At 47.0% G+C, this 14,956-nt stretch overlaps 2 protein-coding genes across 2 annotated transcripts; one reads left to right on the top strand and one right to left on the bottom strand.

Moving 5' to 3' along the window:
• The first annotated feature begins 9 nt into the window (after window positions 1-9).
• Window positions 10-8,382, top strand: GCNA (germ cell nuclear acidic peptidase). Its single transcript, XM_038164479.1, has 10 exons — window positions 10-401; window positions 1,244-1,290; window positions 1,736-1,787; window positions 2,160-2,233; window positions 2,384-2,821; window positions 3,146-3,317; window positions 4,383-4,527; window positions 5,369-5,507; window positions 6,372-6,576; window positions 7,459-8,382. Exons 1-10 carry the CDS (start codon window positions 124-126, stop codon window positions 7,709-7,711), a joined length of 1,803 nt encoding a protein of 600 aa, XP_038020407.1. The 5' UTR covers window positions 10-123; the 3' UTR covers window positions 7,712-8,382.
• A 289-nt stretch (window positions 8,383-8,671) lies between these two features.
• BRCC3 (BRCA1/BRCA2-containing complex subunit 3) lies at window positions 8,672-14,955 on the bottom strand. The gene is made up of 8 exons (XM_038164480.1): window positions 14,796-14,955; window positions 14,360-14,479; window positions 13,660-13,747; window positions 12,933-13,021; window positions 12,346-12,401; window positions 11,201-11,332; window positions 10,780-10,823; window positions 8,672-10,045 (listed from the first exon to the last, which is right to left on the bottom strand). Exons 1-8 carry the CDS (start codon window positions 14,898-14,900, stop codon window positions 9,894-9,896), a joined length of 786 nt encoding a protein of 261 aa, XP_038020408.1. The 5' UTR covers window positions 14,901-14,955; the 3' UTR covers window positions 8,672-9,893.
• Between the last annotated feature and the right edge of the window lies 1 nt (window position 14,956).

Genomic DNA, 14,956 nt, shown 5'->3' with positions numbered 1-14,956 from the left:
TGCTGTCGGCAGCCCTTGCCGGCCGTTGCAGTTTGTGCAGCGCTGTGGGCGCTCTTCGGGCGGGAGCGGGCGGTCTCTCTGCAGCCAGCGGCCTCTCCGCGGTGCCGCGCCGCCCGTGTGCGCATGCGCGGTGCCCCGGGAGCGCGGGCCGTTCGAGCGCCATGGCGGCAGCGGCGCCGCCCGTGTGCGCATGCGCGGTGCCCCGGGAGCGCGGGCCGTTCGAGCGCCATGGCGGCAGCGGCGGCGCCGGGCCCCGCGCTCGGGCCCGGCCCGGAACCGGCCCCGGGGCTCCGCTGCCGGCAGTGGCCGGACCGGGCGGGCAGCGGGGCCGGGGCATCGGCCTCGGGCGGGAGGAGCCCCGAGAGAGGCGCCGCGAGGAGCCAGGGCTGGCGGAGCGGCAGGTGAGGGGGCACCGAGGGAAACAGCGCCTTAGCCCGTGTGTCCTGACGTATTTTTATTAAATTATTAACATAGAGAGTTTTTAAATGTTTAGCTATTTAATTTATATGTATACACACGCATAGAAACATCTATATGTGCATATACGTACACATGTGTACATGGAGGTGCACATATATACATATAATGCATGTGTGTGTATATAAATACGACACGATACGTTGCATGTAGTACATATTATATATTGATTTATAATTCTAGATTACACCTTCATTTGTTTTATGGCGATTGGTAGGTATTAGCATGTCTCAGAATTGCAATCCTTAAGGTTTAATTAATGTCCATCTTTAAAAAGCTGTCTTCTTGTTTTTTTTAAGCAGCTGCATAACATATTTTTGAAGTAATTAATGTTTGGTTCATGTTCTACTAAGATGAAATAAATGACTTGCTGAGGATGCTGTGGGCTGCCACTGCCTTTGCATGGGCACAGCAGTCCAGGTGGCAGTGCGTCCACCGTGCCTCTTGAAACAGCTGGACGAGAGCTGCTGCGTTTTGCTGCCTGTTCACGGCAGCTCTGTCAGAGGCAGCTTCATGCAAAAGCAGCTTCTTACTCATCAGTGCCTGGGTTGGAGTTTCGGGCTTACTATAACACTTCTCTGACAGATCATAGACCACGTGTAAGACAAGAAATGAGCTTTCTATAAAGAGTTAAAATAATTCAGCCTATCTGAGACTTTCAGTGTTTTTCCCAATGTATATTTGGCTCTCAGTGTTCATGTGTATTTCACACCGGTGGAGATGCGGATCCCGCTGTGACCTAAAATTCTGTATTTCATTTTTGCAGCAGTGCCCCGTACTTCTCTTCCAGCAGCGATGAGGAATTTGAAATGTGTAAGTAATGACACGTTAGCTTGTGTTGTGAAGGAGTATGAAAAGGACACACTTCTGTCCAATTACACTGAAGCATCTTTACTTGTGACTTTCTTTCATTGCTTGTGCTGCACAGTAATTCTGTCCTTGCAGTGCAGTCTTGGTGTCAGTGCCACAGGGAGTGTTCTTGAATTGCCTCAAGTTCCACTCTTTTTGCCTTGCACGATGTTTTTCTTATTGCCTCAGTTTTGTCTGTTCCCTGACACTCACTTGCTTCCTTTTTAGTCTCCAGAGACTAGAAAGCTGCTGCCAGCTTTGAGGAATTGAGAGTTGAAACTATATGTAAATATAGTTTTGTTTGTTTTTTGAAAATGTGTTAGACCAAATTTTTACTAGTTGCAAACTTTTAAAAATGCATAACAAGAGACACAGAACCTTGTTCTTAATTAATCTTCTTTTGTTTCAGTTTTAGCTAGACTGAAAACTCCCAAATCTGTTTCTAAAAAGGCAGATGCAAGGTGGGTGCTGTCATTAATGAATTTTCTGTGTTCACATTTCAGTGTTCTGTATAATATTTACATTTTTAATCAGAATAGAGGAAAACAATCTGAAGTTGTATTGATTCTTTGGCCAGTTTAGGAGAGCGTGCAGACAGACCTGTTTCATCTTCAGTCATGTTCAGGGCAAACGTGAAAGGAGATATTTGGAAGCGCACGTGTTCTCATTCCTATTCATGGGTGCAGTTGGTGACATTTGCTGTGAGCTGCTGATAATGTCATATTGGGTGGCTTTTTTTGGATTGCTGTTTTAGTAAGGCACACTTACTGCTCTGTTTTTCTGCTTACTCCTACCTTTATTCCACACGATTTGCCTTTTTTTTTTCTTTACAGTTTGAAAGACTTCATTGATGACTCAGATGATTTCTTCTTGGACTTGAAGGTGAAAAAGAGTTCAAAGAAGAGTGGTAAGCAATCATCTATAATTAAAAAATTGTAAGATGCTTTACTGTTCTTTGTGTTTTCCTGTCTTTCAAGGGATTTCTTCTGTGTTAAGACAAAGGCAAGTCTTCTTAATGCAGCCCCCAAAACCTCAAGCTCTTTCTTTTGAATTGCAGCACAGAAAGATCTTCAGACCCCAAAAAAGCTGATGACTCCTGGAAAGAGAAACACTTGCTGCCAAGAATTGCAGTATCCGGACACTTCAAGTGACACTGAAGATTCTGTCTTTGTAGACAGTCCGTGGCATAACCACCAAAAAGAGGGAGTGAAAGATTTGAGAGAGAGTCAGAAGTGCATAAATCTTTCACCTCCGCAAAATCGGAACGAGTCGGTTTTCAAAGGCAGTCCAGATTTGCTTGTTAGAAGGAAAGAGAGAAGCTGTGAAAATACAGAAAATAAATTGCCAAGTGTGGCCCTGGGACGTGGTGCAGGGGTGGAATCAGATAGCTCAGATGAGAGTTTTGGATCGTTAATGGAACGGATAAAGAAGCGAAGTCTGCCCCGCAAACCAGTCTTAAGCACAAGTAAAACTGTCTTTCAGCCAAGCACGACAGGTGAGCAGTCCTGAGCTGACTTGCAGTGGTAATTGCCTGGTTCTTTCCATTTGTGTGATATCAACCTTTGAGGTGCAGCCCAGCACCTTGCAAAGGATTTTGGTGCCATCAAAAAGTACTCCTCTGAGCATTCAGAAAAGTCATCTTGTGCTATCAAGATGTAAATTTTTCACTGTTGCTTGTTTTTATCATGGTAGGCACTTTTTGTTTTTGAAATTATTCTGAACGCAAATCTGGTGGCTCCTCCTGGTGGTTTCTAATGATTCTGTGATTTCTTTTTTTAATGTATGCTGTGTAATCCTTTGACTCTTCCCGTTGAACTAGAAAACATCAAGCCACCCTGCAAAGATGCACAGCCTGTGAAAGGGGAGGGAGTCAGGACACCAAAACCAAAATCCATTTCACTTCAAGAAACCCCTTCCATGATAACGACTCCTGCAAGAATTCCTGGGAATGAATCAGTCAGTTGCTCACAGTCAGCAAAGACAGAGAAAAGGTGAGTGTTTCTCCATTGTTCCTGTGTTCTAGGACAATTACAGGTGGACAAAGAGATGCTAAGCATTTTGCATAGGATGATGTGATTCCTCTGCTACCTAGAAACTTCTGCTAATTCAGCATTTGTTAATGCTTGAATAGCTGGAAAACAGAGTTTTCAGTCTCCAGTATGACAGGAAGAATATAAAATGATCTCTGCCTAGGGGAACTGATGATAATATGTTAGACAAATGTCAAATCTTGTTTGTAAACGTTATCTCTCTCGCTATTCTGTGTTTTGTACAGCATGTGGTGGCTCTCCAGATTGTATATATCCAGCTGCTTACCTCTGAAAAGATGCCAAAACTGATTTTATTAGTAATTCATACCTTTTAAACAAGAGCATATTGATTTTTTTTAAATCTGTATCCTTATAACTTGAAGAATTCATGTTTCTTTTTCTATATGTGGATGTAGTTTAGGCTTTTCAAAAGAGTGCATTTTTCGTTTCTAATAGCTGCCCTTATTATGCCTCCTAGCCATGTGCTATTCCCTTGAAACATTTTATAGGGGTGTATTCAATACCAGACCTTCAATTGATAACTTTAAAGGTGAGACTTTCAAAGGTCCGAATGCTGCAGCATTGGAGTTAGTAATCCTGGTGGAATATCTGCTTCCCCTGAAATAATTCCTGGGCATTCCTGGACTATCTTTGTCTGTTTCTGAAAACAAACCTTTATTGTGATGATCACGTTAGAGCTGTTAATATATTAAGTTTTGGTATAGTTGTGACTTGCTGTGTCACAAAATCTGAGTCTCTTTTCCTACTTAGGAGTCCTCATAATCTAATTTTGTGAATTAATTAAGTAACTGCAGGACTGTTGCAACAGCTCTGCCCCTTCATGTCCTCAGAGGGGTAAGAGGACAGCCATGGCCTCGTGAGGGCAAGCTGGTGGGAAGTCAGGAGAGGTTTATGCCACGTGAAGCATCCCTGACATCTTTATTGGCTTTCAAATGGCCATTATTTTTCCCTGTGTTTTTCCATATCTCTGTACTTCAGCAAAATGCTTAATGGCTTTTCTTGCAGGCTCAGGGTATGTTCAGTGCCCGGTTGTTTCTTGCAAGATCTTTCAAATCCAGCCTCCCAGTATGTGAAGTATTTCAAGAAAAATAAAGAGGAGCTGGCCCAGAAGCTCTACAGGCTGTTTAATAGTACTATCTTTGAGCAGAAGGTTGGTTTCAAAACAAGAACTACCATTCTAAAATGCTGGTTAATATGTTGCTCCTCACTTTTTGATGTGATTGCTCTTTATCCTATTCAGATTGTAGAAGTTAAGCTTTATAGCAATGGGTTATGTTTGGATTAGTCCAGGCAAGTTCTTCAAAAGGGGTTTGTCACCCCTGTGATGCAGCAGTTTTCAGCTTGGCTTTGCTTTCCCAGCTGTAGTGGAAATGCTGCACATAATGTGTGTTCCTTCCTAGTGGATGTTCATGTCTGCCTTTCTGGAACAGGTTAAAAATGTGATCCTTCAAATAACAGTTTAGGATGAGCATACTTCATGGTTAAGGTTCAGTTTCAGATAGCTGTTTTGACCTGGGGTCATCATCTGGGACACTGGGGACCCTCCTCTGGTTAGAAATATCTTTGAAAGAAGGGCACTGCCCTCAGTAATTCCAATGGGATTTCCCCCAGGAAGGAAAGTGGCTTTTATGCAGATGAGAAAATAGTGTTGAGCTGACAGACTGAGGTCATCCATAAAACAGCTGAAGAGACTCACTATTCCTGAAGCAGAATATCTTACTGCCCAGTGCTTCAGCCCTGCATTTGGAGCTAGAATAGAGGAACTAAGGACTTCTGTCTTACCCTGCCCTGTGAAATTCCCATTGCTGGTTACAGAAAAACTGATGGTGGGAATAAGAGGTCATGGAGGGGAGTTGGCATCTTAAGTGTTAAGGGCACCAACAGAGACATCCTGGACTGGCTTTGCACTAAATACAAGGGGAAGCCAGAGGGCCAGAAGGTAAGAGAAGAGGTAGGAGAGGACAGACTACATGCACTGTTTTGTTTTTCAGTTACCAGAGGACATGGTAATAGTCTGGAATAAGAAGATGAGAAAAACAGCGGGGTATTGTGTAACGGGGCAGAGGGGAGGCCCTGAAGGGAAGCGTTACGCTCGCATTGAACTCTCTGAGAAAGTCTGTGACTCTGCAGGTAGGTCAAAGAAAGGGTGGGTTGATTCTTCTTTGAGGATGCAAGTTTTAGAGATAAAAACATAAATCTGATGCTTAAGAGATCTAGAGCCTGCTTTGGAATTTCATAGTATCTTGTATAAATAAATAAATCAATGCATGTATGGATTTATCCACATTCCACAGCCCTTCTGAGAGGCTGGGCACAAGTACAAAATGTGAGAACAGAGATGTAGTCACACTAACTGCAGTATTGTTTATATTTCTTAATGATTTGAAGACCTACAGGCTAGGTGTTAGACTCTAATTCTGTATTACAACGGCAGTCTAAAATCTGACTTCTTCCATCACAGCAAGACACCTTGTTGGTAGTGTTTAAAGCTGGAATAAAGACAGGTCAGTGCCAAATTAAGTTGTGTTATGTGGTACTGTGATTGTTATTTCTCCCTCATCCCCTCCCACTATGGGAAAATGAATCACAAAATGGTTTGGATTGAAAGAGATCTTAAAAACCATCTTGTACCAACTCCCTGCCATGGGCAGGGACGTCTTCCACTAGAACTAGGTTTCTTCAAGCCCTGCCCAACCTGGCCTTAAACACTTGCAGGAGTGGTGCAGCTTTACCCACCAAACAAAAAACCCCAAACAGATGAGGTGTGGGGGGAGTAACTAGGATGCAGAATTAGGGCTGATCAAAAACTGGAAATGCACTAAGTAAAACCTTGTTTTGGAGCATTTTATCTTATCAAGACATTGGTCATTTTAACCTTCAAAATAATACTTGCATCTTAATACAGAATGAGTGTCAGAGGCCTAAAGCAGTGACCAAAGGTGAGCTTGTTCTTCCCCACACCTGACTGGCTGACTTTGTTTGCTTTCCCTCAAGATCGCCTTCGGGACACGCTGATCCACGAGGTTTGCCACGCGGCCACCTGGCTCATCAGCGGCGTTCGGGACGGACACGGGCGCTTCTGGAGGTTCTATGCCAACAAATCAGCTGTAATTCATCCAGAACTGCCAGTGGTGACACGCTGCCACAGCTATGAGATTAATTACAAATTCACCTACGAGTGTCTTCGGTGCAAAGCTACGTGAGTAATGTTTTCATTTGCATATTGACTGCGTATTAGCTTTCTAACTTGTCACTCTGCTGTGTCTAGAAATCAGGGTTCTCTGAAATAGTAAAGCAATTTGGATATTCTGGTGTTTTCCAGAGCCCACAGAACCTCAGTATGGGATTCCACATTTGTTTCCAGATAGTTTTAGTTCTAGTTCAGAGGTCAGGACAGGCAGAAATGTCATCTGAGGACCAGTGGTGATGAGGGAAGGTCTTGGTAAGCAGCAAGAGATACATACCTAAGCTTTGAAGGAACAAATCCCCATTAAAACTGGTCACAGAATATTTGACAGTGATTAGATACTAGATAAAACTACCAGAGGAAGCTTCCAGCTTAAAATCCTGATGATTTTAAATTATGACTTCAACCTCACAGATGTGAGCTGCACTGTGGTGGGAAGGATTGACACTAGGACACAACCTGTAATAATGACACCATTTACGGCTTTTTTTAACCCCAGGATTGTATGTGTGACTCCCAGAAGTGCTGGAAGGAAACACCTCACATACCCCAAAGTATGGGGTTTATTAGTGTATTAGGACTATGCAATGCAGTAGTTGCTTAGATGCCACAGAGCATTGAGAAGAATTTTTTTTAATGATGTCTTTGAGGAGAAACTCCAAGAGGCAGTTGATACATGGGTTGTGGAGGTAGTTGGAAATGCTGTAGCACTTCAGACTCCTAGTCTGAGTAGAAGAGACAGAGGAAGGAACCAAGCTGAAAAAGCAGTGGAAAAAATACACAGGTTTGATTGTACCACTGTGTAATGTACTTTTCCCTGTTCTAAAATACTGCCTTAGAGGGGCCCTTTCCCACGAGTCCTGTGGAATCCTAGTCCTCGCTCTTGCCTTTCAGGATCGGGCGGCACTCGCGGTCCCTGGACACGGCGCGGTTCGTGTGCGCCTTCTGCGGGGGGCAGCTGGCCCTCAGGCAGCCCCCGGCCAGGGGGGGCACCCCTGCCAGGACACAGCTCACGCCCTTTGCTAAGTATGTGAAGGAAAACTATGCACTTGCTAAGAGAGAGCAGCATGGGCTGAGTCATGCAGAGGTCATGAAGAAACTCAGTGCTGATTTTGCTATGAAAACCAAGCTGGAAGATTCCTTCTAATATCTCAGTATACCTTCTTTCTTGGTGCTACTTAAATTTTTTATAGAGAGCAGTAAAAGTTCTGAGCGGCACTTACACACAGCATGTCTTCAGTGACTCCAGTAAGGGATTTCCTGTTTCATCTGGGCAGCTGATACGCTGTAGACTCGGTGTGTGTGCTGAAGAACTGCTCCCTGTGCGTCTGGCTGCAATTGCCAGAGGCAAGAAAGTCCAGGCCTACCAGCCTAAGTCCTCTGACTCTTAATGACTCCAAGGCAGGAAAAGGGGCATACCCGAGTTGGGCTTCAACATGGGTTCAGATATTCTCCCATGTAGACTTTCCTGAGAGATCCTTGGCTGTTTTTGTTAAAATTAAGTGGTAGGTAGATGGTGCCTTAAATCCATTAACAGAATATGTGAATTTCTCCAAAGCCCTTTAACCCTCAGTAAGTAGTGTACCTCTGTCATTGAGATTTCATAGAAACTAAAATAGATGCAGAAGGTCACGTTGGGGAAAGCAGATTCAAACGCTTTCCCCAAGGATGAGTAGGTCTTGTCATGGCTTAAGTCTTTCCTATGAAATGCAACAATGTGTGTTATAGTGTTTGTGTCTTCTGAAAGCAAATTGCTCAGGGGTTTAATAATTTTGATGATCAATAAATGCCAGTTTGATACAAACTCTTGCAATAAACCAGGCTACTCTGTTTCAATTTAATCATGGCTGTGTAGGAATACAGAACCCTGGCACCAGCCCAGCTCTCCCAGTTGTGGATCAGCACAGTCATTAACATCTTTTGGTCACTGGGATTACAATCCAAGGGTCCCCATTCCAGGAGGCCCAGGGCTGCTGGCTCATCTCCCAGGAGCCCTCAAGAAGCCTGGGGACACTGAGGCACCACCCTCCCTTCTCCCGCAGTGATGAAGGTAAGGAGCATTGGAACTAGAAACCAACAGCAAAAACAACAGCACAAAACCACTGCCTGTTCAAAAACTGATTAATTACTATTCACAGCACTTCTAAGGAAAAAGAGAACAGTAGTGAGCAATATACTTCAAGGACGTTCTACTCTTAGGGGATTTGCCAGCAGAAATGTGGAAAGATTGAAAAGTCAAGTCTGACAAAGCAGTGGGGGTATGGGGCTTCCACCTCTGACAGCACTTTCCAGCTGCTAACCAATACTGGCTGTCACAGGCAGGGAGGGCCCCTGCCTCAGCTCTGTCACTGTAACTGTCCCATCCTTTGCTCACATGGGACAGATTGACACGAAGGAACACGGATGAGGAGGTACATAGGGGGGATACTGTGAAATGCAACAGCAAGAACATTTAAAGGGATTACTAATTTAACAATAGCTATTTTATTCCAGTCTTAGGAAATTTCTGCAGTTCAGCATGGAAGAATGTCAGACTAGTATAGCCATGACCAGCACCTGGCCAGCACCTTAACCTTCTTCCCTCTGGGAGGGAACCACAGTCCCCTCACTGAGCCAGCAGAAACAGTTCATTTTCTAGAGAACCTCTGGGTGCTGGGCACACACCAGCATTACATGGAGTAAGAGAATACAGACAGAATACAGACTGACCAAAAAATGCAGACACTGGCACTTGGTAGCATTCATTTCATTTCTACTCCCAACAGCTCTAGCTTTGGAATTGTTTATTTGGTTTGACATATGCTGAACACATCGTATGTCAAAGATCTTCCAGGTCTGTTCCCAAGCTTCCCTCCCACCTCCTACCTGCCTGGGTGAATGACCAGTGATCCAGAACATTATCAGATATAAGATCATGGTCAACTGAAGCTACTAAGAGAAGGCAGAAGTTGGCAGCATCATATATGACAGCAGGGACACACACTTTTCCCCTCTAGCTCTCCAGGCTCCTGGAATACATGTAAAGCAGGACTTCTGTCAAAACATAGAGGGAGAAACAACAGGTTCCCTAGGTGTGTGCTCTCCAGAGCAGGAGTCTTCAGGTGCTGCCCAGCCCCACCACTGAGCCAGAAGTGCAGCAACTGCAGACACAGCATTGCTTTGCACCAAGCTGGAGCAGGTAAAGTCCTGACCCTGGAGCTGTGCTCTTTGCTGCAAGAGAAGAGGCACAGCCAGTACCTCCACTGAGGCAATGTAGGGCCACCCTTCAACCTGGAGTAGTTCTTGAAGATTTTTTCATGTCACTTTCCTGAAGGGTCTGCATTTCCTCCTCACTCTAAAGCAGCAAGTTCCTCCAGCAGCTGCTCCTTCTCCTGCTGCAGCTCCTGCATGCGCTGTTTGTTCTGCTCCAGTCTGTCCTCGAGCCACTGCAGCAGGGGCCCACTGATGGCAGACATTTGGCTGCAGAGGTTCTTTGTGAACACTGCAAAGAGCAACAACACATCATGCCAGGACAGCAAACAAAAGACTCAGTGTGCCACAACACCCCTGAAGCCAACAGCCAGCCAAGGAAACCCTCCAGCAGCCTGGCTGTGGCAACCACACATCTGCACAGGAAGGTCAGAACCAGCAGCTTCTAACAGGGAAACACCATTTCAGTGTGAGCCAGGCAGGGATGGCAGATCTGCAGTGAAAATCTGCACACAGCTTATCACTGATGCTACTTAATTTCTAAATTTCAAAGCGTCACAGAATGCCTCATTTCCTAAACATGTGAGAATGGACAATGGGATGATTAAACATGGAACAGAAGTGGGATTAGGACTGACCCCCTCACAGTGGCACAAGGAAAGATGTCACATCCATGTAACACCTATAAAGTGCCAGGAGATGGAAGTGTGCATACAGGTCAGCCAGACACTACTTTAACACTCAACAAATCCCAAATCCCCTTTCCTGTTCCAACAGAAAAAATAACCTAAACAAACCAAGCCCCCAAACCCCAAACAATTCCAAAGTCTTCTGTAATTTTAACCAATTCCTCAAAGCCTGAAGGATACAACATTCATTATTCACCCAGGATTAGGGTGTTTTACAGCCTTTGAAGTTTTTATTTTAAGTTCCTAGTTATAATTCTGTTCTTGTGTAACAAGATTCCACCATTTTGACTCTGGGAGCAGCACCCTGGATAATCACGTGCAAGAAAGAAATCCTTACCTGAGCCATTATGGATCTTGGTTACAGAGTCAAGATGGGTGAGGCTAAGGGAAGGATATGAAGGCAGGTTAGAGACAAGACAGCAGGAACTGTGTATTAAACACAGGCTGTACAACAGCTGCCCACGACTCACTAAGCAGAGCACAGGTACACCTAAACCTCTTCACCTGCTGAAGCCCTGCACATTCACAAGGATAACAACCCGTGATCACAAAACCCCAAAATTCTGCTGCTAACCCCAGGCTCAGTACTACAGACTTCAGTAAGTTCTACAGAGGCACAGGAGCTGCTAATCCTTCTTAATTTCTGGAGCCTTGCTAAGTCTTTGCTAAGATTTTGCTAAGTCTTAAATAAATACAGCAACAGTAGAACATGTCAGCAAAGACAGCCTTGGAGAGGGACAGAGCCCCAGGGCTGGTACCTGTGAATTCTCCTGTAGGCATCCTGCTCTTCTTGGCAAAGGATCTTGGGCAGCTCTACAGCTGATTCCAGACACACCTTCCCAATGGTTTCATGGGGAACAACATGAATGGGAATTTCAATCCGGTCATATCTAGAAAGGTACGAGATATAATTAAAAGCAGCAAACAAAAAACTGACTTCTACAACCTTGCAACAGTCTGTCCAAGGCCTGGCAGTGCTGCACATCCACTTCTGGGAACACATGCTGGAATTGACAAGCAAAAGGAAGCATTTTATATCCACATACTTGTCTTGAATTTTAATTGTAAGGTGCAAACCTGAGGCCTGTGGCCCAAGTGGGCTGCTGCATCCTAAAATTCCAAATGGCATGGGATGTCTCCCACCCCCAACCTGCCATTGTCACAGCTGAGACAGACACAATACACAGAGTATTACCTTACAATTCCAGAAAGCTTCAACTCACACAGAGTAACACCACACCTCTTCAGAAGGCTTCAAGCATTGGCTCTCATTTGTTCTGTAGCCCAGCCTTCCACAGCCCTGGTGCTGAGGCACTGCGCCTGTGTGCCCTCTGTTCCCTCTGCTGGTTCTCAGCACCCCTGGGCACTCCATGGCTCGCTGCTGTCAGTGCTGCTCACCTGCTTTTCACTGCTGTGCCCACGGGGGATGAGGCTGGGCCAGCCCCATCCCAGCGACCCCAAACCGTGTGCCTACATGCTACCACCTCCAACTTGGGCTGCCCTGGCCCTGCCCAGTGCCTCCTGCAAACTGACATCAGGAACCTGGGGTGCTGAGTTTTGTTTCCCATGGAAAAGGGCCAGTGTTTGTGTCCAGGGGCCTCTGGCCCTGGGCTCGACCTCTAGATGTGGAAGCAAAAAGCTGGTGCTGCTACACACCAAATGCAGCACAAATCCCCACCCTGACCTCAAATCTTAAGAGAATAAATATCTAGGCTAAAAGAATCACTCCTAATCTTTAGATTCTCTTCCTGCAGCCTGCAGGAGCAGAAGTCAGGAGACCCTGTGCAGGTATCTCTGTACATTTGCTCCTCACAACAGGCTGAGAAGCCACGGATTAGACACAAGCCAGAGAAAGGAGAGACGAGACAAAATACAATCAGATATAATATTCTTCTGTACTCACTCTGAGCTCTTCTGGGCCTGAACAGACTGGAAACAGGTATAGAGAATTCTACCTGTCTAAGAGAGACAGCAGAAAGTCAGAGTCCAAAGGCAAAAAAAAATTTAAAAGGCAAAGACACATTCCTTTAGGAAGCTTTTAATAGAATTCCAGAGGTTTTGCTGTGATTTGCTTGCTGGAGGTGCTTAAGGCATACCTTGATAAACCCTTTAATGATGAAAAAACTCTTAAGCAGCAGCTGCCTGGACAGCCTAGACCTGACTGTCAGCTTATCTCACACGACAGCCACACCTCCTGGAGAAGCTGGAAGGAGGCAGAGCTGTGTGTGCTGGGCTGGACACCTGAGGGAAGAGCCCTGGCCCATTTCAGGCACACACTGCAGCTGCTGCTACAGCCCCCTGGGCAGCTCAGAGCAATCATCACTTGTTCTCCTGCCCTTGGGATCACAATGCAAATCATTCCTGCTGTGCTTTCCATGTGCTCCCAGCACAGCTCTGCCCTTCTTGCCGGCTGCACCCAAGGACTTCAGCTCCGCCCTGATGTTTCTCATGCGCCCCTGGAGGGTTTGTTGCCATTTTTAAGTTGCCTACCTTGGTGTTCTTGTCCTCAATGAAGCAGGAAAAGATCAGCCCCACAAACCCTTGGTCCATCATCTGATACATGGCCTGCGTGCGGACATCTGCAGGGACAGAAATGAGAGTGGGAGCTGCCCTGCTCACCTGCAGGACTGGGAAAGGATCTGCCGCCTTCTGAAGGGTGATGTGCAACTTGGTAACAAAGGTCACAAACTTTATGTTTACATCCTCACTCTGGGAGACTGGAGTTCAAATAAAGAACTCGATACAACTTAAAATGTAAACAGAAAATCTTAAAAATAGAAGATGAGCTCACAAAGCCAAGAAATTATCTCACAGCCAGCCTGCTGCCACAGGTTGAAGTCCAACACATATAAGGTACTCAGGTACTTCTTTTATGAAAGTTTTTAGCTATTAACACTCACATATATCAGAACTCATCACGGCAGGCCCAGCATCCCCAGAGCTTTTTTTGCTATTCCCCACACCCAAGGTCTGGTTTTTCCATCTGGAAGAACAGCAGTACCAGCAGCAGCTGATCTGTGACTCCTGGGTCACGTCTGGGTCCCCGGAGAGCACACAGCGGAACGGGGCTGCACTGGCAGGGGCCCCTGCAGCCCACCCAGGCAGCCGGGGAACGCTTCAGACGCAGAGCTGCTGGAATGTGTGACTGGAGCTGCAGTGACAGTGCCAGGGTCAGCAGCTGGAGATTGCCCCAAGCCCAGCCCAGGGCTGCTCTTACCAACGTGTGAGGGCCACACGGTGATGTGGGGGTGGGAGTGGTACCAGCCCACCACCCTCATGGGGCGTCCTGTCATCTCTGCCAACCTGTGTGGGGGTCAAGGAGCTTTTGGAACCAACAGACAAAGGGAAGGGCTGTATGCACAAGGGAAAACAGCACAGTTTTAAAAGGGTCTCCTATGAGGCAACAGAATTCCAGATCCCTTTGGAGGAGCGATAAGAGACAGTGCAGGGAGCTGATGGGAGCCTCTTCCCCAGCACCTTCAGGAGCCACTGCTGCAGAAGCAAAGTGGATTTTGCTTGCATATGGCCATAAACATTTCAGCAGCTGTCCAAAGCAGCATCCTCGAGAGCATGTAGAGAAGAGGCTCCCCAGTGCAGCACCTGGAGCCTTGCTGACCTTTCCTCTTCCACTCAGCCTCCCTGCTGAACTGCCACCCCCCTCCGCAAACACACTGCCCTTTTACCTGTGACCAAATACAAAACAATGATAGCAAATGTATAACACAATTCCACTGCAAGCACTGGAACCAACAAAGACTCCAGGGAAAGGCAACAGCCAGCACAGCCCTCCCAGCTGAGCAGCTGCAGGAGGGAGCAGCTGATGGCTTCAAGCCCACTGCAGGCCTAAAACACAGCCCATGAGAAGAGCTCTGAGGTAAAGCACTTCCGAGCCTGCTGCTGTCTCTGCTGAAGGATATCTCTGCTTCAGTGGAAGCAGCTGAGAGCTGCTCCGGTGAGATCTCCACACGATCTTTCCTCTTGTCAGAGCGCCGCAGGATTATCACAGAGTGGATGTGGACGATTCGGCTGGTGTCCACCTAACGACACAGAGGGGAAATCAGAGATTCCTCTGCCAGAGGAACGGCAACCCGCAGGGCACGGGTGCGCCCCGCAGAACGCGGGGGTACGGGCACGGGAAGCTTTCCTGACTCTGAGCTTCGACTCTCTCAGGAGCTGACCCACGCGCTGGCGGCTGCCAGGGCCGCACACGAGAGGGGTGCCGGGGTCGCTCCGTGCGCGATGCCGGCGGTCACAGCCCGCGCCCCGCCATCCCACGGCCCCGCGCAGGCCACAACCCGCACTGGCAGCGCCGCCACCCGCCCCTCCCCGGGGCCGCCCCTCCGCGGGCGGTACCTCTCCGATGCAGAGCCCCATGACCTCCTCCTTCTCGGTGCTCAGCGCGTGGTTCAGGCACACCAGGAACGCGTCCGCCTCCAGGTGCACCGCCTGCACCGCCATCTTGCCTCCCCCGGCCCGCCTGCCCCTGGCCCCGCCCCCTCGGCGGATGCACCAAT

This window comes from Motacilla alba, chromosome 4A (assembly GCF_015832195.1).
Source record: "Motacilla alba alba isolate MOTALB_02 chromosome 4A, Motacilla_alba_V1.0_pri, whole genome shotgun sequence".
Lineage (NCBI taxonomy): Eukaryota > Metazoa > Chordata > Aves > Passeriformes > Motacillidae > Motacilla > Motacilla alba.
This window is presented reverse-complemented; position numbering and strand designations above follow the sequence as displayed.

Bases quoted from the DNA above. Each gene is read 5' to 3' on its own strand.
- BRCC3 (XM_038164480.1), bottom strand. From the start codon at position 14,900: ATGGCGGTGCAGGCGGTGCACCTGGAGGCGGACGCGTTCCTGGTGTGC. The intron at 14,480-14,795 runs GTACCGCCCGCG...CTGTGTCGTTAG, and splicing joins TGGGGCTCTGCATCGGAGAG to GTGGACACCAGCCGAATCGT. The intron at 10,046-10,779 runs GTAAGGATTTCT...TGCTCTTTGCAG, and splicing joins CAAGATCCATAATGGCTCAG to TGTTCACAAAGAACCTCTGC.
- GCNA (XM_038164479.1), top strand. From the start codon at position 124: ATGCGCGGTGCCCCGGGAGCGCGGGCCGTTCGAGCGCCATGGCGGCAG. The intron at 1,788-2,159 runs GTGGGTGCTGTC...TTTTCTTTACAG, and splicing joins TCTAAAAAGGCAGATGCAAG to TTTGAAAGACTTCATTGATG. The intron at 3,318-4,382 runs GTGAGTGTTTCT...CTTTTCTTGCAG, and splicing joins TCAGCAAAGACAGAGAAAAG to GCTCAGGGTATGTTCAGTGC.